Source organism: Coregonus clupeaformis, unplaced genomic scaffold (assembly GCF_020615455.1).
Source record: "Coregonus clupeaformis isolate EN_2021a unplaced genomic scaffold, ASM2061545v1 scaf0823, whole genome shotgun sequence".
NCBI lineage: Eukaryota > Metazoa > Chordata > Actinopteri > Salmoniformes > Salmonidae > Coregonus > Coregonus clupeaformis.
This window is the reverse complement of record NW_025534278.1, coordinates 168,916-192,338: the sequence shown is the minus strand read 5'-3', so window position 1 is coordinate 192,338 and position 23,423 is coordinate 168,916. Positions and strand designations below refer to the sequence as shown.

The following is a 23,423-nucleotide window of genomic DNA, read 5'->3' as shown; positions in this document are numbered from 1 at the left end:
AGGTTTAGCGGCGTGGGTTGTGGCCTGAACAATAGCCCATTTAGGAATAAACCTGTGTTCTGCCTGTACACCTGGTGCCCGTCTCTCTTTTACTTTATGACCCAGCTGGGTCATTACATTGGTGTCAGAAGTGCTTTCGAACGACGGGATAGATCGAGATTAGGCGAGTTAGCTGTTTCAGTATAGGCCGTGGTTAGCTTTAGCGTGACTCGCATCTACGGTCAGGATGATCGGGGCGAGGCGGAAAGTTAAGGAAGAGTCGGACAAAGTGGCCGTTGGGGGCTCGGGTGTACCCGGTCGGGAGGGTCAGGCGAGGACGGCTGTAGAAGAGCTGGAGAGCCACATGGCGGGAGTTAAATTGTCAGTCAGCAAGATGGCAGAACGGGCGGGTTTTCCTTCAAACCGCTCGACCAGAACAGACGTCACGGCGACGGAGATATCGACGTCACCGCGTGCGGAAATGGCTGGACCTCCTTATGTAAACAGAGATGGCAGCGCCCCTATTGCCATTAGCCACGGTAGCAGCTAAACTTCCAAAGTTCAATGGACAAGGTAAATGGGAAGTTTTTTTCACTCAATTCGAGTTGTTGGCTAGAGCCGGGAGGTGGTCTGACGAGACGAAAGGGTTACAGCTTGCCCTGAGCCTGTCAGAGGAGGCGTCGGAATGCCTGCTAACGCTAGCCCCCGGGACGAGAGGGGCGACTACGGTGCGCTAGTGGAGGCATTGGGGGCCGTTTGGGCAGCGATGCACAGCCCAACATGCTGCGGATTGAACTGAATAACAAAAAGAGACTTCAGGGGGAATCATTAAAGGCGTTGGCAAGTGATATTCTGAGCCTGACCAGGCGGGCTTATGCAAATATGTCGATTGGGGTGCAAGACGAGCTGGCACGGGACAGTTTCATTAGAGCGCTCTCCTCCACCGAACTGGGTAAGCATGTGCAGATGTCGGACCCAGCATCTCTGCGGGCTGCAGTGGAGATAGCCAGGAAGAGGGAGCTGATCTGGGGTGAGGGAGTGAGAGTGGAAGTTGCCAGTCAACCAGAGGTGAGAGCAGCGGCGGCCGGGGTGCTGGGGGTCACCAAACCAGAGTGGGTCGACGAGTTGGGAGGGTTAGTCAAGACCGCTCGCTTGTCATTGAGAAGGGCTCCAGACAACATCGCAGTGTCAGCTCAACTTCCATTGTCTGCTGGGGTTGTGGCCAGACTGGCCACATTCAGCGGGAGTGTGGCAGATTCTCCAGTCAACAGGGAAACGACAGCGGGTTCTCGCGCAGGGGGCAGCGGGCCCATTCCTCCGCCCCCGAACCCACAGTAAGCAGAAGATGTACCCAGCAGTGCAGGCAAGAGGGTGGGGACCTGCTTCCCCAGGGTGTAGCGGCCACCGTGTTTCCTAGTCCGGTAGTTGTGGTGGGACGTACCACCATTGGGGACTTCTGCAATGTCATCGTCAAGGTAGAGGGGGTGGAATGTTTGGCCCTGGTCGACACGGGCTCTACAGTAACCCTGGTGAGACCAGACATACTACCTGTTGGGGTGCGGGTGGAGCCGACCTTTGTCCAGCTACGGACTGTCACGGGGAGCTAGCCCCCATGTTAGGGAAGTGTCGGGTGTCTGTGACTGTGGGGGAGAACTGTGGGGTGTCCGGTGTGGGTAGCAGCGGTACAGGACCCCTGTATACTAGGAATGGACTTTTTGAAAAGCTGTGGGGCTCAGTTGGACTTAGCTTCGGGCACTTTGAGGCTGTCGGGGGGCCCACAGTGGGAATGTCGCCTACGGGAGGGCCAGCAGGGGGCAGGGCTGTCCCTCCGTCTTCCTCCAAGCTTGCCGAAACTCCACTGGTCGTCCCGGCTGCTCCCTTGGTCGTTGTTCCATCCCAGCAGCTGTCTCCGGCGGCAACGACCTTCACTCCCCATAATGGTGCAAGCACAGGCATCCCAGTAGCCCAAAAACACACTGGCTCCTTCACCCCATCAGCCCGACGGGGGGAAGGAGGAAGTTATCGACGCCGTTGAGGCTGTGTGGCTGAAAAACTGTCAAGGTCTGGACGAGGGACAACAGAGACAATTAAAGCAGCTGCTGTTTGACTTTAAAGATAGCTTCAGCTTGGGGGGAAGATGAGGTAGGGCAAACGCACCTGGTTCAGCACGACATCGACACTGGGGGACAACCAACCCATTAAAATTCGGCCCCGTCGCATTCCCCTTGCCAAGAGGGAAGCAGCAGCCACAGCTATTGCTGACATGTTGCGGGCCGATTTCATTGAGCCATCAGACAGCCCGTGGTCCGCGCCCGGTCGTCATGGTGCCTAAGAAAGGGGGTAAACTTAGGTTTTGTGCGGACTACAGGGCCTAAATTCTGTCACCATTAAAGACTCTTACCCCATACCGAGGATCGATGAGTCGCTAGACCACGTCAGAGGGTCCTCGTGGTTCTCTTCCCTTGATCTGCGCAGTGGCTACTGGCAGGTGCCCCTCTCGCCTGGGGCACGTGAAAAACGGCCTTCTCCACGGATAGGGGCCATTGGCAGTTCAAGGTGCTGTGCTTCGGGCTTTGTAATGCTCCTGCCACCTTTGAGAGGCTCATGGACAGAGTGCTGGCGGGGGGTTCCGAGAGACGAGTGTGTCGTGTACCTAGACGACATATTGGTACACGGCACGTCGTTTGAGGGGGCACTGGGGGCACTTAGGCGAGTGCTGGAGAGGATCTCGGGGCGGGGCTAAAATTACACCCGGAAAAGTGCCATTTCATGCAAAGGGAGTTGGCGTTCCTGGGTCATCAGCTGGGTGGTGAGGGTATCAGCACGTTGCCAGACAAAGTGGAGGCTGTGAGGGGGTGGCCAATTCCAAAGGAAAAAAAAGAGGTTAAGAGCTTCCTGGGTCTGGCATCCTACTATCGTAGGTTTGTGAAAGGGTTTGCGGGGATAGCAGCTCCTTTGAACCACCTTCTCAAGAAGGACACTGTCTTTCAGTGGACCGAAGAGCACCAGCGGGCGTTTGAGGCCCTCAAACGTGCCCTGGTGGAGGCCCCTGTCCTGTCCTCACCAGACCCAAACCGTCCGTTTATTCTGGACACCGATGCAAGCAATGAGGGCTTGGGGGCCGTGCTGGCTCAGCGTGGTTCTGACGGGGAGCACGTAGTAGCTTATTACAGCAGAACTTTTGATAAGGCTGAAAACGCTACTGCGTGACAAGGAGGGAGCTTTTGGCTGTCGTGGCAGCAGTACGCCATTTCAAGTACTACCTGGGGGGCCTGCCGTTTGTGGTGCGGACGGATCACTCCGCCCTGCAGTGGCTTCTCTCCTTCAAGGAGCCAGAGGGTCAGATCGCCCGCTGGTTGGAGGAGCTGCAACCCTACGACTTCCAGGTGGAGCACAGGGCCGGCCTTCGCCACAGCAATGCAGACGCCTTGTCCCGCCGCCCGTGTGCTGAGGACGGCTGTGGGTACTGCGCCAAACGGGTGGAGCGAGAGAGGGAACTGTGCATGGAGGAGGGAGTCACCGCCACGGTGAGTCAGCTGAGGGTGACAGAGTGCCGGGAGCTTGAGGCTGTGGACGTCGGGGAGTGGAGGCGTCGCCAGGAGGAGGACGCAGAGCTGCGTCCTGTGCTGGGGTGGGTGGAAGAGAGAAGACGACCGCCATGGGGGGAAGTAGCCCCTCTATCACCAGTCACCAAAGGACTCTGGGCTAAATTCTCAGTCCTTAGAGTGGCTGAGGGAGTGCTCCAGAAAAAAAAAAAAAAGCCAGCTACTGGAGAAATGACGTGGCAGGTAGTGGTTCCCAAAAGGCTGCAAGGGAGCGTGTTACAGCAGCTTCACGGGGAGTAGGCGCAGGGCATTTTGGGGTCTCCAAAACGTTAAAGCGCGTACGTAAAGGCTTCTATTGGGCCAGGCACAGGAGGGATGTGGAGGACTTTTGCAGGCAGTGCGATGAGTGTGCTGCTAAGAAAGGACCTCCAGGTCAGTCACACGCCCTCCTACAACAATTCCCAGTAAGGGAGCCCATGGAGAGAATAGGGGTAGACATAGTTGGACCGTTTCCAATCACAGACAGCGGTAACAGGTGGATTCTAACTGCTATGGACTACTTCACCAAGTGGCCAGAGGCTTACGCTCTCCCAGACCAGGAGGCAGAAACAGTAGCTGATGCATTGGTAGGGGGAATAATCAGTCGGTTCGGGGTGCCACAGTCTATACACAGCGACCAGGGGAGAAACTTTGAGTCACGGGTGTTCTCAGAGTTGTGTAGACGGTTAGGCGCGGAGAAGACGCGCACTACTCCGCTTCATCCCCAGAGTGATGGGCTGGTGGAAAGATTTAACAGAACATTAGCACAACAGCTGGCTATCGTTACCTCAAAACACCAGAGAGATTGGGACACCCACTTACCGTTTATTCTCATGGCATGTAGGTCGGCTGTTCAGGAATCGACTGCGTGCTCCCCAGCGCTACTAATGTTAGGTCGTGAGTTGCGCACTTTCAGCCGAACTGACGTTTGGCCACCCTCCTGATAACGACGACGGGGTTTTGCCTGGCCCGAACTATGTTCGTCGACTGCAGAACCGGTTAGAAGCGGCTCACACCTTCGCAAGAGAGCAACCTCGAGAACGCAGGAATGCGCCAAAAGCGCCACTATGACTCACGCGCTAGGGGGAGGCACTTTGGAGCGGGAGAACGAGTGTGGCTTCACAACCCCACGCGCAGAAGGGGCGGTGCCCAAAGTTGGACAGTGCCTGGGTGGGGCCGTGCCTGGTGATAGAGAGAGTGGGGGAGGTGACGTACCGGGTGGAGGTTCCCACGGGGGCAGGAAAGGTGGTGGTCCACCGGGACCGATTGGCGCCCTACAGAGGGAGGAAAACGGTAGGGAATGGAAGTGAGGACTCTGATGTGAGCACACGGGGACAGTCTAGCGAGGAGACTATAATGCAAGCTGAGCCTGGGACGGGGGCTGCCTCTTCGAGGGGTGCTGGAAATGACATTGGGGCAGTTGAGTGTTCTGGGGGTCCACCAGTGGGAGTCAAGGGAGGCACAAGAGACTGATGCGACCTCCGGGTCGTTTTAAGGATTTTGTTTTGTAACCCTAGGGGCTAGGGTTTAGAAAGGAGGGGGCTGTGTAACGACCCTGTATTGTGTTCTGTGTTCATGGATGTGTTATCGTTCTCATGGGTACTAGCAGGGGTTAAATATGCCGGGACAGATGGAAAGGTTGGGGGGTATGATGGGTAATCCCGCGGGATTTTGGGAATGATTAAATAGGGGTTACGGTCTCATATCTCTCTCTTCGGTTCGGGACCCTTGATTTGACATGTTCTATTTGTGTATGTTCGAGGTTTAGCGGCGTGGGTTGTGGCCTGAACAATAGCCCATTTAGGAATAAACCTGTGTTCTGCCTGTACACCTGGTGCCCGTCTCTCTTTTACTTTATGACCCAGCTGGGTCATTACAATACTATCATAATGACCACTCACTACTATTGTTGTTGTTGATCTTCTACAAATAACACAGCACCCTATTGCGAAATGTAGTATATGTTTGGATAAAATAAGCTCAAAATAATACATAAAATAACCGGGTGCGTAAAAAAATAAAAAATATGATTCCGGGTACGTTAACCAGGTAATTAAGCAAATAACCGACCAACGCAACGCTGACTAAAACAAATATACCCGACAAATCATGAAAAGTTCAACCATAAATTAGTTTTTAAATAAGACCTGTAGGCTGTAGCCGAACCAGTATCTGTGCGTTAGCGACTAATGCACAGATACTGGTTCAGACTGTAGCCATCGTATTCCCGGGTAAATGGCGTAGCCTACATTGCGTGTTACTTTCAGAGTAGAAACAAAAAAGAATCTTACCTGGAGAAATAATATTAATATGCCCAACTCCACGAACCAAAAGGCCCCCATTTGTTTTGAATAATTTCTGGATAGTCGTTCCACCAACAGTAAAAAGTAATCCGTTTACGCGTAGAGGGGACACTTCTCTCTTGTTCAAATGTGTGCTTTCTGGGTGTCGGTTAAATTAGATAAATGAGCTTTTAATCGGGTGGCTTCAGCAGGCAGACCTCGCCCATCCGCTCGCTCCAAATATGGGCATGGAGGAGAACGGTTCTTTATACCCGCACCTATAAAACACAGGTAAATTGTCATAATCCAGAAACCCACAGCAGGGTCCTGTGTGCCAAATTATTACACAAGAATGTGAGAATTCCGATCGAGAGGAGAAGCACTGATGAGGAAGAGTGGGTTCAGGATCAAACACGGATGTCAGTCATTCATTCCATTTCAAACAAAACACAGTCAGCAACACTGACAATAATTTCACAGACTGGAGCAGTCTGTATTTGTCAAAAGCTATAATTTGTCAAAATAAGCTTTACATTTTAACAAATGACTGACAAATACATATATTTTAATCATGGTAAAAAAATAACATTTACCATTACTCCATTTAGCCTAGTCAAAATAAATGCTGTAGATATTCTTCACCATACATTTTCTCAGCTTGTAGTAAAGTCTGTGTCAATGTGAGAGACCCTGTACTATCCTACCACTACCACTTCTCTCAAAGGAACCATTCATTTTGCTAGTTTGACCACAGACTGCATGATCCTAAAGCCTGTCCAGTTGGGGAATGAGACTGGGACACTTTATTAAAAACACCCAATTTCATAAAACCATTATAGTCCTTGAATACTATTTATGTTGATCTCACTTTTACTCCTCAACGCTCATACTGCTGTAGTTTACATGGCTGCCCTACACAACTGAGCTAAACATAAGCATAATGAGTAGCCTAAACATCTCCAGTCAGCATAACATATCAGTACTAAAATGATGTATTGTAGATGGGCTTTACTTTACTACCTGAGGTTTTCTGTGGACCTGATTGGCTACAAATGCAGGATAAATTGAAGCAGGAAGTCCTCAATGCATCCTCTTTATCACATCTCCATCATCCTCACCTCAGACATGGTGGCAGAACAACATTACAGCCCCTGCTTCCTTTGGATTCCCAGCAGCCTTGTGAATCAATGGTTGAATGATAAGGGATGTGAGTTGACTTATAAGTCTATGGTGTCACTTTGTAGAACCAAATACGTCCTATAGACATAGTCTTTGGTAGTAAGTAACCTATATAATATCAATCAAATTATTAAGATATGGAGAGACCGGCCTGTTGGAGAAAATAAAAGTGCTTGAGGGTTCCAAAGAGAAGGGAAACTATGACATGCAAGATATTTCTTTATCCATTCAGTCAGTGACCTTAGAGTACAGAGAATATTGTGGATCATGAGTTTCAAATGTGTTCAGTTCATGACCCACAACCAAACATCACTTCCTTCACTTTAAAGGCTTCTACTCATGATCCACAATATTGGTATGCATTGCTAGCTAGCATAACCATAACCTCCAAATTTGTTTTAGCAGTCCCTCCCTGTTTATCCATGATTCCCATGGCACAAAACCTATGCACAAAACTACCGACTCCTGACTGCAATTTAACAGATGCTGTTTTCAATAGCATCGAAAGTAGAAATATCAAAGCCAAACTGGATGTTAGCCCTCCAGACTAGTCTTCACTAAAACAACAGAACTGTAAGTAATTTGCCATTTTATTGTCAGGAAATGTTTAATAATTTCCCAAAGAGTCAAACTACGAATGTTTGAGGCCGTTAAAAGCTCTATATTTTGTCATGAGAGCATGGTTTTCAAAAGAGCTAGCTAGCCACGATCTTTTGCATGCCATCTGGTGATTTGGTCATGTGAATGCGGCATAATGACGCTAAATAGCATACAGACTAATGCAATCCAACAATTGGGTTCAGTGAATTGACGCTACCATTACATTTCTGACAACTGTTTTGAAAAGGTCAGAAACATAATGTAGTTGAGCTACTAGCTAACAAGCTAGCTAACGTTAGCCCTGGCCCATTTGCCATGGCATGGGACAACTAGCTAGCTAACTAACGTTACTAGCATTTACCCTGTAAAAAGTTACAAGTCTGACAACAATGGATAATGTGGAGATTATGTTTTTGGTTTGAAATTCACTTACCACTAGCTTGAATAATGTGCTCTACTCTTCTTCTTGTTCTTCTGAGCTATTATACTAGCTACATGTCACGCCCTGGTTCTGGGGACACTGTTATGTTGAGCCAGGGTGTGTAGATCTATGTATTCTATTTCATGTTGGGAGTTCTAGTTTGCTTATTTCTATGTTGGCCTGAGTGACTCCCAATCAGAGGCAACGAGTGTCAGCTGTCAGCTGGTTGTCTCTGATTGGGAGCCATATTTAAACTGTCTGTTTTTCCCGTTGTGTTTGTGGGTTCTTGTTCTTATTTGGTTGTGTTCAACCGTAGACATCACATTTTCGTCTGTTGTTTTGATCGTGTGATCATACTCTAATAAATATAAATATGTTCACCTTCAACGCTGCGCATTGGTCCTCCTCCTTAGACGATCGTGACAGAAGAACCCACCAAAACTGGACCAAGCAGCGTATCCAGGAGCCATCGCTAGCAGATCTCCGGGGCAACCTCGACTGGGTCAAGCCTAGTGAGGAGCAGAGAGGGTGGACTTGGGAACAGTGGAGGAAGAGCTTCGACTGGGTCAAGCCCAATGAGGAGCTGAATGGCGGGAGTTGGAAGCAGAAGAGCGAGAGTTGGGCGAGAATTATAGAGGCCTGGCCCACGGGGAGGAGAGAACCCCAGAAAATTTTTAGGGGGGGGCTCACGACGTCGGGGCAGCAGGAGGCCGCGATAGAGCGGTCCAGCGGGTTGGCAGAGGAGGCCGCCAGGTTACGGGGGCCACTGGTCGAAGAGGGGATGGAAGGTGTAGAGGCACGCGAGAGGTACTGGGGTGTGTTACCAGTCCGGTCCGGCCCGTTCCAGATCCCGGTGTAGGGCCAGTGGTGTGTGTCCCCAGTACGGTCCGGTCTGTTCCTGCTCCCCGCACCAAGTGTACGGTGCGCGTCGCCAGCCCAGCCCGGCCTGTTCCTGCCCCTCGCACCAAGCCTACGGTGCGCGTCGCCAGCTCGGCCCGGCCTGTTCCTGCTCCCCGCACCAAGCCTATGGTGCGCGTTGCCAGCCCGGTCCGGCCTGTTCCTGCCACTCGCACCAAGCCAGGGGTGCGAGTCGTCAGCCCGGTCCAGCCCGTTCCTGCTCCACGCACCAAGCCAGGGGTGCGTATCGTCAGCCCGGTCCGGCCCGTTGCTGCTCCACGCACCAAGCCAGGGGTGCGCATCGTCAGCCCGGTCCGGTCCGCTCCTGCTTCCCGCACCAAGCCAGTGGTGTGCGTCGTCAGTCCAGCACGGCCCGTGCCTGTTCTCCACACCAAGCCAGTGGTGGGCGTCGTCAGTCCGGCACGGCCCGTGCCTGTTCCACTGGTGCCTGGTCCGGCACCGGTCAGATGCGTTACGCCGGAGCTAGAGCAATCCGCTCCATCAGTGTGCAGTCCAGCTCCGGCCAGCGGGGCCAGACCAGACCAGGGGTACTTTGGGGGGTTGGAGAGGGAGTGGGGATCAGGCCCGGAGCCGGATCCGCCGCCAAGGCGGAGTGCCCACCCGGTCCCTCCCCTGTGGTATTTAGTTGGCGCGGTCGGAGTCCGCGCCTTTAGGGGGGGGTACTGTCACGCCCTGGTTCTGGGGACACTGTTATGTTGAGCCAGGGTGTGTAGATCTATGTATTCTATTTCATGTTGGGAGTTCTAGTTTGCTTATTTCTATGTTGGCCTGAGTGACTCCCAATCAGAGGCAACGAGTGTCAGCTGTCAGCTGGTTGTCTCTGATTGGGAGCCATATTTAAACTGTCTGTTTTTCCCGTTGTGTTTGTGGGTTCTTGTTCTTATTTGGTTTGTGTTCAACCGTAGACATCACGTTTTCGTCTGTTGTTTTGATCGTGTGATCATACTCTAATAAATATAAATATGTTCACCTTCAACGCTGCGCATTGGTCCTCCTCCTTAGACGATCGTGACACTACAATTGCTGAATAGATAACTGCAAAGCAAGACAGTAGCTAGCCAAATTTAGATTGGCATGCGTGAACGTCATAAACGTGCGCTCTATCATATTGCTTCAGATGATTAGTTACTGTATTTGACTATCTCTTTACCTCATGTCATTTTTTGTCTGTTTCTATTCCCTATTTATTTCCGGAAATCTCACTGACTAGGCCTAGGTAGCCCCATAATTCAATTTACAAGTAATGTGTTGCTTTATACTTGCTTTATAAGTAATATTGAGCAGTTTGTGATATTTCTGAATAGGAAATGATCCTCACACAAAGTGGTGTAAAAAGAGGAAATGAGGCCATGTGAAATATAATCCAGTTGTCTCCACTCAAACCATTTGAGAGTTATCAGAACCTCCATTTACAATTCATCTGATGCTCACAGCTCCACAGTCACTTGACATGAAAGTGGGAAATTGTGAGTCAAGCAATTTTATGATCTTAACTTCTCTCTTCCAGTTCCCTTCTTTGTGTTGTGTAGATCGTCTCTGAATCCACAATCTGAATGGACAGCAGCTGGTATTGTATGATAAATCAAATCCTGTCTGTGCTTTGTCATAGTATGTATGAACAGTGAAGGCCAATCAGAAATTACATGTTATGTAGTCCATATCTAACAACTGACTTAATCACATGCCTCACTTCATGACCCAGCAGATAGATACAGTAGCGTATTGTTTGATGGAATATATTTTTAGGCTTTACATCCCATTTCTGACTCGGAACATCACAAATCATTTGAACTTCTTGCTAATAATGAATACATTAACACACTCCATGGTAATTTGCTACTGCAGTCCTAGATAGGCGTATAATGCACTTTTTATCCATTGTTTGAGACAAGAGAGAGAAAGAATATAACATCATAAAGAGAATAATGGATTATACTAAAAAAAAGTTAACTAAACAGGAATTACTAGAGCTATCATCACTGCAAAAAGCTGGACTTGACTTTGTGCTAATTAGGAGGAAGGCTCCCAACTCTTCAGTCCGAGAGGAAAGGAGGCTATGGGGATCTTGTTAATCATTATTTGGTTGTGTGCCTATCTGTGCTTGTATATTAACCCCAAAGGACAAATACTCCAGTGAGTGTGGTAAAGTAAACTGTGCTATAACACGTGACTGTGAGGAAGCTCTAGGAGAGAGTTCCCAGACTTAGCCAGAGGGACAGCCTGTGTTGCTGTACTCAGTACTGTATGTGTGTCAGTGAAGGCTCATTATATCATAATCACCAGTCATCACCATTTACATTTTAGTCATTCAGCAGACGCTCTTATCCAGAGCGACTTACAGGTAGTGAGTGCATACATTATTTTTTTATTTTTTCATACTGGCCCCCCGTGGGAATCGAACCCACAACCCTGGCGTTGCAAACACCATGCTCTACCAACTGAGCTACATCCCTGCCGGCCATTCCCTCCCCTACCCTGGACGACGCTGGGCCAATTGTGCGCCGCCCCATGTACATTGGACTTTAATGTACCTCTTATTTGATAGCAAAATTGTTGCTCAATTCACAGGTTCCCTTCAGGGGTGGATATTTTAATACAGTATTACATGATAATCTAGATAGATGGCCTCATAAGGATAGCAACTCTGATTGTGAGATAAGGAATATATGTCTAAGGTTAGGTGTTCTAGATATTTGGAGACATAAGAACCCAGATAAGATTATGTTTACATGGAGTACCAAAGATTTATCTTTACAATCCCGTATTGATTTCTGGCTGATATCTGAAGATATGGCTGACAAGTTTGATACAGTCTCAATTGAACCATCGATTTTAACAGACCACAAAGGGATTTCAATAAAGATAAATATGCATGGTTTGTCAACAAAAAAAGTTAGTAGAGGTTACTGGAAATTGAATAAGACTTTACTAGATAATTAAGCATTTAAGAAGGAAGTAGCAGGAATTATTGATAAATATTGGAACCGTGCGTGTGTTATGAATATGTTCAACAACGGAAATGAAACGTGAAGTCCTAAGGTAGATACACAACCAACCTTAACAAGATCCCACAACTAGACAGTGCCAATAGGCTGCCTAAGTATGGTCCCCAAGCAGAGACAACGAGCGACAGCTGCCTCTGATTGGGAACCACACCGGCCAACATAGATCCACACATACTAGATTGACAACATAGAAAAAGCACAACAAAGGTGCGGACTCCGACCGCACAACATAAACATAACAGGGTAGGGGCCGGGTGGGCATTCCGCCTCGGAGGCGGATCCGGCTCGGGGCGTGACGACCTCTCACTCTCCGCCTCCCTGTTGCGCCCCTGGTCTGGTCTGGACCTCGGCGCGCTGCTTCCCCTCTCCTTCCTCCCACGATACGCCAGGCCCTGTCTGGACCCTGGTGTGGGAGACCCCGAACCTGGAGAGGGGCTGACGTCATGGTCTGGACTAGAGCCGCTGACCGGAGCTGGACTGGGCACCGGTGGAGCGGACTGCTCTGGCTCCGGAGTGGAGCCGCTGACCGAAGCTGGACTGGACCCCGGTGGAGCGGACTGCTCTGGCTCCGGAGTGGCTGGCGCAGCTGACCGGAGCTGGATCAGGCACCGGTGGAGCGGACTGCTCTGGCTCCGGAGTGGAACAGCTGACCGGCACTGGACCAGGCACCGGTGGAACGGGCACGGGCCGTGCCGGACTGGACAAACGCACCACTGGTCTGGTGCGAGGAGCAGGCACGGGCCGGACCGGACTAGGAACATGCACCACTGGCTTGGTGCGAGGGACAGGAACGGGCCGGGCCAGACTGGCGATGCGCACCACTGGCTTGGTGCGAGGAGCAGGAACAGGCTGGGCCGGACTGGCGACGCGCACCACTGGCTTGGTGCGAGGAGCAGGAACAGGTCGGGCCGGGCTGGCGACGCGCACCACTGGCTTGGTGCGAGGAGCAGGAACAGGCCGGGCCGGACTGGCGACGCGCACCACAAGCTTGGTGCGAGGAGCAGGAACGGGCCGGACTGGCGACACGCACCACTGGCTTGGTGCGGGGAGCAGGAACGGGCCGGACCGGACTGGCGACACGCACCACTGGCTTGGTGCGAGGAGCAGGACTGGGTTCCTTTATTAACCCCCGCTCCTTCTGCTGCCTAACCTGCTCCTCTCGCCGTGCCTCTACTATTTCCTTCTCCCTTTTAGCCTCCTGTAGCGCCTCCCTCTGACCGAATAACTCCTGCTCCCTCTGAACCAACAGCCCCCGTAACATGGTGGCCTCCTCTCCTAACCTGCAGAACCGCCCTTTCACGGCCCCCAGTTATTGGCTGCCTTACTATTCTGTTCAATTACAAGATATATCCGTTTAATTTTGTTCAAAAAAGAGACACCAACCACGTACCTGAAGTGTTTACTAGATAGTTGACTATTTGGCTACCCTTCCGGTAAAAAATAATGACTTGCCTGTCAACTTTTCATTGCGTAGCCCGGTGCGCCCTCCTGTGGACTCCTAAAAAATGGTTATTCACCAACATATTCAGTGTTGTAACCAAATAATGTCTCATCATTTGTTTTACAGATTAATCTTATGTTTTGAGAAAGTAGATAACAGTTGAATTCTAAAATATGAGTATTAATAATTTACATCAAATAAAACTTTAATTTCAGTTATGTGCATTGACATAAACAATGAAAACACTGTTGGAGTTTGTGTTGCAGAGATGCACTTGGAAAGTAAAGGAAGAAATACACAAGAGTGGTTCAATAAATATATACACTGCTCAAAAAAATAAAGGGAACACTTAAACAACACAATGTAACTCCAAGTCAATCACACTTCTGTGAAATCAAACTGTCCACTTAGGAAGCAACACTGATTGACAATACATTTCACATGCTGTTGTGCAAATGGAATAGACAACAGGTGGAAATTATAGGCAATTAGCAAGACACCCCCAATAAAGGAGTGCTTTTGCAGTGTGGTGACCACAGACCACTTCTCAGTTCCTATGCTTCCTGGCTGATGTTTTGGTCACTTTTGAATGCTGGCGGTGCTTTCACTCTAGTGGTAGCATGAGACGGAGTCTACAACCCACACAAGTGGCTCAGGTAGTGCAGCTCATCCAGGATGGCACATCAATGCGAGCTGTGGCAAGAAGGTTTGCTGTGTCTATCAGCGTAGTGTCCAGAGCATGGAGGCGCTACCAGGAGACAGGCCAGTACATCAGGAGACGTGGAGGAGGCCGTAGGAGGGCAACAACCCAGCAGCAGGACTGCTACCTCCGCCTTTGTGCAAGGAGGAGCAGGAGGAGCACTGCCAGAGCCCTGCAAAATGACCTCCAGCAGGCCACAAATGTGCATGTGTCTGCTCAAATGGTCAGAAACAGACTCCATGAGGGTGGTATGAGGGCCCGACGTCCACAGGTGGGGGTTGTGCTTACAGCCCAACACCGTGCAGGACGTTTGGCATTTGCCAGAGAACACCAAGATTGGCAAATTCGCCACTGGCGCCCTGTGCTCTTCACAGATGAAAGCAGGTTCACACTGAGCACGTGACAGACGTGACAGAGTCTGGAGACGCCGTGGAGAACGTTCTGCTGCCTGCAACATCCTCCAGCATGACCGGTTTGGCGGTGGGTCAGTCATGGTGTGGGGTGGCATTTCTTTGGGGGCCGCACAGCCCTCCATGTGCTCGCCAGAGGTAGCCTGACTGCCATTAGGTACCGAGATGAGATCCTCAGACCCCTTGTGAGACCATATGCTGGTGTGGTTGGCCCTGGGTTCCTCCTAATGCAAGACAATGCTAGACCTCATGTGGCTGGAGTGTGTCAGCAGTTCCTGCAAGAGGAAGGCATTGATGCTATGGACTGGCCCGCCCGTTCCCCAGACCTGAATCCAATTGAGCACATCTGGGACATCATGTCTCGCTCCATCCACCAACGCCACGTCGCACCACAGACTGTCCAGGAGTTGGCGGATGCATTAGTCCAGGTCTGGGAGGAGATCCCTCAGGAGACCATCCGCCACCTCATCAGGAGCATGCCCAGGCATGGAGGGAGGTCATACAGGCACGTGGAGGCCACACACACTACTGAGCCTAATTCTGACTTTTTTAAGGACATTACATCAAAGTTGGATCAGCCTGTAGTGTGGTTTTCCACTTTAATTTTGAGGGTGACTCCAAATCCAGACCTCCATGGGTTGATACATTTGATTTCCATTGATGATTTTTGTGTGATTTTGTTGTCAGCACATTCAACTATGTAAAGAAAAAAGTATTTAATAAGATTATTTCATTCATTCAGATCTAGGATGTGTTATTTTAGTGTTCCCTTTATTTTTTTGAGCAGTGTATATATTATATTTTAGACATTTTTTTTTTTGTACAAATAAATAATTTAATATGAACACAAACAAAACAAACAATTAAATTTACATTTACGTCATTTAGCAGACGCTCTTATCCAGAGCGACTTACAAATTGGTGCATTCACCCTATAGCCAGTGGGATAACCACTTTACAATTATTATTATTATTATTATTATTATTATTATTTTATTTATTTATTTATTTTATTTTATTTTTTTGGGGGGGGGTAGAAGGATTACTTCATCCTATCCCAGGTATTCCTTAAAGAGGTGGGGTTTCAAATGTCTCCGGAAGGTGGTGAGTGACTCCGCTGTCCTGGCGTCGTGAGGGAGCTTGTTCCACCATTGGGGTGCCAGAGCAGCGAACAGTTTTGACTGGGCTGAGCGGGAACTATGCTTCCGCAGAGGAAGGGGAGCCAGCAGGCCAGAGGTGGATGAACGCAATGCCCTCGTTTGGGTGTAGGGACTGATCAGAGCCTGAAGGTACGGAGGTGCCGTTCCCCTCACAGCTCCATAGGCAAGCACCATGGTCTTGTAACAGATGCGAGCTTCAACTGGAAGCCAGTGGAGTGTGCGGAGGAGCGGGGTGACGTGAGAGAACTTGGGAAGGTTGAACACCAGACGGGCTGCGGCATTCTGGATGAGTTGTAGGGGTTTAATGGCACAGGCAGGGAGCCCAGCCAACAGCGAGTTGCAGTAATCCAGACGGGAGATGACAAGTGCCTGGATTAGGACCTGTGCCGCTTCCTGTGTAAGGCAGGGTCATACTCTCCGAATGTTGTAGAGCATGAACCTACAGGATCGGGTCACCGCCTTGATGTTAGCGGAGAACGACAGGGTGTTGTCCAGGGTCACGCCAAGGCTCTTCGCACTCTGGGAGGAGGACACAACGGAGTTGTCAACCGTGATGGCGAGATCATGGAATGGGCAGTCCTTCCCGGGAGGAAGAGCAGCTCCGTCTTGCCAAGGTTCAGCTTGAGGTGGTGATCCGTCATCCATACTGATATGTCTGCCAGACATGCAGAGATGCGATTCGCCACCTGGTTATCAGAAGGGGGAAAGGAGAAGATTAGTTGTGCATCGTCAGCGTAGCAATGATAGGAGAGGCCATGTGAGGATATGACAGAGCCAAGTGACTTGGTGTATAAGCGAGAATAGGAGAGGGCCTAGAACTGAGCCCTGGGGGACACCAGTGGTGAGAGCACGTGGTGCGGAGACAGCTTCTCGCCACGCCACTTGGTAGGAGCGACCGGTCAGGTAGGGACGCAATCCAAGAGTGAGCCGCGCCGGGAGATGCCCAGCTCGGAGAGGGTGGAGAGGAGGATCTGATGGTTCACAGTATCAAAGGCAGCAGACAGGTCTAGAAGGACAAGAGCAGAGGAGAGAGAGTTAGCCTTAGCAGTGCGGAGAGCCTCCGTGACACAGAGAAGAGCAGTCTCAGTTGAATGACCAGTCCTGAAACCTGACTGGTTTGGATCAAGAAGGTCATTCTGAGAGAGATAGCAAGAGAGTTGGCTAAAGACGGCACGCTCAATAGTTTTGGAGAGAAAAGAAAGAAGGGATACTGGTCTGTAGTTGTTGACATCAGAGGGATCGAGTGTTGGTTTTTTGAGAAGGGGTGCAACTCTCGCTCTCTTGAAGACGGAAGGGACATAGCCAGCGGTTAAGATGAGTTGATCAGCGAGGTGAGGTAGGGGAGAAGGTCATCGGAGATGGTCTGGAGAAGAGAGGAGGGGATAGGGTCAAGCGGGCAGGTTGTTGGGCGGCCTGCAGTCACAAGTCGCAAGATTTTATCTGGAGAGAGAGGGGAGAAAGAAGTCAAAGCATAGGGTAGGGCAGTGTGAGCAGGACCAGCAGTGTCATTTGACTTAACAAACGAGGATCGGATGTCGTCAACCTTCTTTTTCAAAGTGGTTGACGAAGTCATCCACAGAGAGGGAGGAGGGGGGGGAGGATTCAGCAGGGAGGAGAATGTGGCAAAGAGCTTCCTAGGGTTAGAGGCAGATGCTTGGAATTTAGAGTGGTAGAAAGTGGCCTTAGCAGCAGAAACAGATGAAGAAAATGTAGAGAGGAGGGAGTGAAAAGATGCCAGGTCCGCAGGGGAGTTTAGTTTTCTTCCATTTCCGCTCAGCTGCCCGGAGCTCTGTTCTGTGAGCTCGCAATGAGTCATCAAGCCACGGAGCTGGAGGGGAGGACCGAGCCGGCCGGGAGGATAGGGGACATAGAGAGTCAAAGGATGCAGAAAGGGGAGGAGAGGAGGGTTGAGGAGGCAGAATCAGGAGATTGGAGGGAGAAGGATTGAGCAGAAGGAAGAGATGATAGGATGGAAGAGGAGAGAGAAGGGAGAGAGAGAGCGAAGGTTGCGGCGGCGCATTACCATCTGTGTAGGGGCAGAGTGAGTAGTGTTGGAGGAGAGCGAGAGAGAAAAGGATACAAAGTAGTGGTCGGAGACATGGAGGGGAGTTGCAGTGAGATTAGTAGAAGAACAGCATCTAGTAAAGATGAGGTCAAGCGTATTGCCTGCCTTGTGAGTAGGGGGGACGGTGAGAGGGTGAGGTCAAAAGAGGAGAGGAGTGGAAAGAAGGAGGCAGAGAGAAATGAGTCAAATGTAGACGTAGGGAGGTTGAAATCCCCCAAAACTGTGAGGGGTGAGCCATCCTCAGGAAAGGAGCTTATCAAGGCGTCAAGCTCATTGATGAACTCTCCAAGGGAACCTGGAGGGCGATAGATGACAAGGATATTAAGCTTAAATGGGCTAGTGACTGTGACAGCATGGAATTCAAATGAGGAGATAGACAGATGGGTTAGGGGAAAAATTGAGAATGTCCACTTGGGAGAGATGAGGATTCCTGTGCCACCACCCCGCTGACCAGATGCTCTCGGGGTATGCGAGAACACATGGTCAGACGAGGAGAGAGCAGTAGGAGTAGCAGTGTTTTCAGTGGTAATCCATGTTTCCGTCAGCGCCAAGAAGTCGAGGGAGTGGAGGGTAGCATAGGCTGGGATGAAGTCTGCCTTGTTGGCAGCAGAACGGCAGTTCCAGAGGCTGCCTGAGACCTGGAACTCCAGGTGTGTGGTGCGTGCAGGGACCACCAGGTTAGAGAGGCAGCAGCCACGCAGTGTGAGGCGTTTGTGTAGCCTGTACGGAGAGGAGAGAACAGGGATAGGCAGAGGCATAGTTGACAGGCTGCAGCAAATGGCTACAATAATGCAGAGGAGATCGGAATGAAATGAACTAAACATCTGGGAAAGGAGAGAGCGGGGCCTCCCTCACCAAAACTCCCAAATATAACTCTCCCAACTTCCACCTCAGAAACTATAATTGTTTCACTGAAACACCCGAATATAACTCTCCCAACTTCCACTTTAGAAATTAGAATTGTTGTAAACTACAGCGGTTCAATGTTTCTAGGAATAGACTCTAACTTACTTTATTCAGCTAGCTAACTAGGTACAGTATTCTTCCATGAAAACCGCCCAGGGCACCGTATCCTATGACGCCATAGCTAACTAGCGTGCTAGCATCCAATAACACACGGTTTAGCACCAATACTTGGTTACAACAAACTACCAATAGTGTGTTAACACACTAAACAGACAATTCGTGTCCGTGTCTAGTTCCTTTCATAACGCAGCAATAATTAAACGTTGGCTAGCTAGCACAAAGTCAGTCATGCTAGCTACACAAGTGGACTACACATCTCGAATGTTCAGAAAGGGAAGCTTTATGTTGCAAAATTCTCATTGACTAAAATGATATTGTATTTAGCTGCTACAGTACTGCTAGCTGGTAGTGTTGGCTAGCTAGCAATGGCTGTGGTGTTGACTTTGTTTGAAAAACGGCGTCGCTGCGAACGAGTGTAGGTGGCTAAAATGATATTGTATTTAGTTGCTACAGTTCTGCTAGCTGGTAGTGTTGGCTAGCTAACAATGGCTGCTGTGTTGACTTTGTTTGAAAAACGGCGTTGCTGCGAACGAATGTAGCTGGCTAAAATTGTATTGTATTTAGTTGCTACAGTGCTGGTAGCGTTGGCTAGCTAGCAATGGCTGCGGTGATGACTTTGTTTGAAAAACGGCGTCGCTGCGAACGAATGTAGCTGGCTAAAAGGATATTGTATTTAGTTGCTACAGTACTGCTAGCTGGTAGTGTTGGCTAGCTAGCAATGGCTGCGGTGTTGACTTTGTTTGAAAAACGGCGTCGCTGCGAACGAATGTAGCTGGCTAGCTAACCTCGATAGTTTCTCTATACTACACCTTTATCTTTGATACAAATACAACTATGTAGCTAGCTAACATTACACTAATCAAATCGTTCCATTGTAATGTAATGTGTCATATTACCTGCGGAGCGAAGTACAGCATGACTACTCACCTCGCCTGCAAGTCGACTACTCATCTCGACCTCCATCCCTATATTGTCACAAAAATCACAATAATAATCCAGCTCCACCGCTGAAGCACCAATTTGAACTGCTCTCGGACTCACATATTGCTGTTCACTGGACCTTATGATCACTCAGCTGCACAGCTGATGCCTGCTGGACTGTTTATTTAAACGGTTGATAGATTAATTATTAATGACTAATTATTACACCCTGAAACTGTGTATAATGTGTTAGAAATGTGTGAGTGTAGGACCAGTAAGCTACCATTGAGCTACTATTTAGCAATGTGAGTAAGAGTTAGACCAGACAACAATGGAGAACTGTCTAAACCAAGATAAAGGGGCCTCCCAATTTAGGGAGGATGCGATATCTGCACCTGGCCGAGCAAGGACTGGGAAAAGATAAGAACAGTGATGGTCAGGAGAGCAGAGGAAAACATGAGCTGAGCCGAGGTGTGTGTGTGCTTACAAGATGTGTATAATGGAAAAATACAGGCCGCCTAAGGGGGGGCAGGATTTTTAGTATGACTTATGTGTATAAAAGGATTGTACCACCATTTTGTTTCAGAATTCTCAATGAATAAATATCTCTGACTATGCAGACCGGGACTCTGGCCGTTACTTAAATCCCAAAAGACTTACAACCTTTTGGGAGACGCACAGAGACACTAAAATAGTTTGTTAAATAATTCACATAACAGCTTGGTCCTTCTGAGCCGGACTCCAATACCCTGTTTCTGTCATTCCAGGTAACTCTGAAAACCGTCGACGGGCGAATGATACATTCGTAAATAGAAAGTCCTGCCCTTTGACATTAAGGGTTAAAACAGGCCAGAGGACACCTGATTAATGACAGAGACGGTGACGGAATCCAAACCTACATTGAATCTCGGCTGCAAGGATAAGGTCAGTAGTCTTTATTCATTACTTGGTGAAATTGATTTGAGAACTTGCTAAAATATTGAAAAGTAGCAAATTGATCAATGCGTAGCCATTTTAAGTGAAATGTAGGGGACTGTCAGGAATTATCAAGATTACATTGTGAGGATAGACTCCTCCGTAGAGTAGGAGATAATTCTGGGGGACTAGTCAACCTGTTGGTGGGTCCGTAATGATTCACGGTAATAGGCCATTACCAAAAGAAACTACCCGGTGTTGAAATAGAAGGAACTATTAAAAGTACACCTATGGGATGGAACCTGTAAGAGATTATTGAACAGTCAACAAATAATCCGGGTTAAACAAATACAAAAAGTACACCAGAAGGAATTAAAATAGCATGTGTGAGAAATAGAATATTAGTAAAGTCAAAAGTCACAAACAACTTGTCACACCCTGGCTCTGGGACTCTATTTGTTGAGCCAGGGTGTGTTTATTCTATGTGTTTATTTCTATGTTGGGGGTTCTAGTTTGTTGATTTCTATGTTTGCCTGTGTGACTCCCAATCAGAGGCAACGAGTGTCAGCTGTTGGCTGGTTGTCTCTGATTGGGAGCCATATTTAAACTGTCTGTTTTCCCTTTGTGTTTGTGGGTTTTTGTTCCGTGTTCGGTCATTGATACCGTTGGACGTCACGAGTCGTTTCTTGTTTTGTGTTTAAACTTTAACTAATTAAAGTATGTTTGTTCATCACGCTGCGCCTTGGTCTGTTCCATATGACGATCGTGACAGAAAAACCCACCATGCAACGACCAAGCAGCGTGTCCAGGGGCAGCTCTTGGGCTGGACATGGGAGGAAGCGCCGGGAGAAGAGACGGTGGAGGCGCGCCGTAGAGAGGAGCAACGGCGTGATCAGGGTCGTCGTCGGGCGGTCGAGAGGCAACCCCAGAAAATGTTTAGGGGGGGGCACACGGCATGGACGACGGGGCTGACGGAGGCAAAAAAGGGGCGGATTCTGGAGGCCACCAGGTTACGGATACACCGCCCTGTACGTCCTGTGCGGATGCCTCACACAGAGTGTGTGAGGGTAGGCATTCAGCCAGGACGGGTTGTGGCCGCTCTTCACTCCAGGGCTCCTATCCGTCTCCACAGCCCGGTTCGGCCTGTCCCTGCTCCACGCACCAAGCCTACAGTGTGCGTCGCCAGCCCAGTCCGGCCAGTCCCTGCTCCACGCACCAAGCCTACAGTGTGCGTCGCCAGCCCAGTCCGGCCAGTCCCTGCTCCACGCACCAAGCCTACGGTGTGCGTCGCCAGCCCGGTCCGGCCTGTCCCTGCTCCACGCACCAAGCCTACGGTGTGCGTCGCCAGCCCAGTCCGGCCAGTCCCTGCTCCACGCACCAAGCCTACGGTGTGCGTCGACAGCCCAGCCCGGCCTGTCCCTGCTCCACGCACCAAGTATTCGGTGCGCGTCGCCAGCCCGGCCCGGCCTGTTCCTGCCACTCGCACCAAGTATACGGTGCGCGTCGCCAGCCCGGCCCGGCCTGTTCCTGCCACTCGCACCAAGTCTACGGTGCGCGTCGCCAGCCCGGCTCGGCCTGTTCCTGCCACTCGCACCAAGCCAGGGGTGCGAGTCGTCAGCCTGGTAAGGCCCGTCCCTCCTCCACGTACCAAGCCAGGGGTGCGAGTCGTCAGCCTGGTAAGGCCCGTCCCTCCTCCACGCACCAAGCCAGGGGTGCGCGTCGTCAGTCCAGCACAACCCGTGCCTGGGTCACCGGTGCCTGGTAAGGTACCGGTCAACTGCTCCACGATGGAGCTGAAGCTAACCGCTCCTGCTAAGTCCAGTTCGGCTCCAGCCGGCGGGGCCAGACTGGACCAGGGGCGCTATGGGGGGTGTATTGGAGGGTGGTGGTCAAGGCCGGAGCCAGAACCGCCGCCGAGGAGGTATGCCCGCCCAGCCCTCCCCTGTTTTGTTTAGTTGAGGCGCGGTCGCAGTCCGCGCCTTTAGGGGGGGGGTACTGTCACACCCTGGCTCTGGGACTCTATTTGTTGAGCCAGGGTGTGTTTATTCTATGTGTTTATTTCTATGTTGGGGGTTCTAGTTTGTTGATTTCTATGTTTGCCTGTGTGACTCCCAATCAGAGGCAACGAGTGTCAGCTGTTGGCTGGTTGTCTCTGATTGGGAGCCATATTTAAACTGTCTGTTTTCCCTTTGTGTTTGTGGGTTTTTGTTCCGTGTTCGGTCATTGATACCGTTGGACGTCACGAGTCGTTTCTTGTTTTGTGTTTAAACGCTGCGCCTTGGTCTGTTCCATATGACGATCGTGACACAACTGTAGATTTTGCTGTAACTCTATCCGTTCTGGAGCCTTATAAACTCCAGGTTACCGATATAACCCCAATAATAATGTAAGGTTGTATACGTGTGAGACCTAATGTTTGCTCAAAAGTCACATCTATGAATAATTCCAGGTGGTTGTATAGAGGAGGGAGAACCCATTCCTGTTGTATGAGACTGTCAGGAATTATCAAGATTACATTGTGGGGATAAAATCCTCCGTAAAGTATGAGATAATTCTGGGGAACTAGTCAAGATTACATATACAGGAAGGGGTGATTCAAGGTGTTGTTGTGTGAAGCTGTTTTGAATTACTTGTTAAATTGACTTGTTATATAGAAGAGGTGGCTAAGGGATTTTTAACAGTACCAACCATGGGGGGCAAATCCTCACAAGAGGTCCCAGAATTTACTGGGGACGAGAAATTCATGGAAATGCGAGACAAACGAAATGTGTATTATGGGCATATTTGGAGAAAGAAATATGGCTTTACTGGGCGACT

At 49.9% G+C, this 23,423-nt stretch overlaps 1 protein-coding gene across 1 annotated transcript in view; it reads right to left on the bottom strand.

The window, feature by feature from the left end:
- Nucleotides 1-6,520, bottom strand: part of LOC121559224 (cadherin-1) — a 41,166-nt gene extending 34,646 nt beyond the window's left edge. Inside the window, exons 1-2 of the mRNA XM_045216849.1 lie at nt 6,439-6,520; nt 5,855-6,123 (exon numbers count right to left, since the gene is read on the bottom strand). Of these exons, the coding sequence (XP_045072784.1) occupies nt 5,855-5,905 (51 nt within the window). The 5' untranslated portion in view covers nt 5,906-6,123; nt 6,439-6,520. The remainder of the gene's footprint in view (nt 1-5,854; nt 6,124-6,438) is intronic.
- Between the last annotated feature and the right edge of the window lie 16,903 nt (nt 6,521-23,423).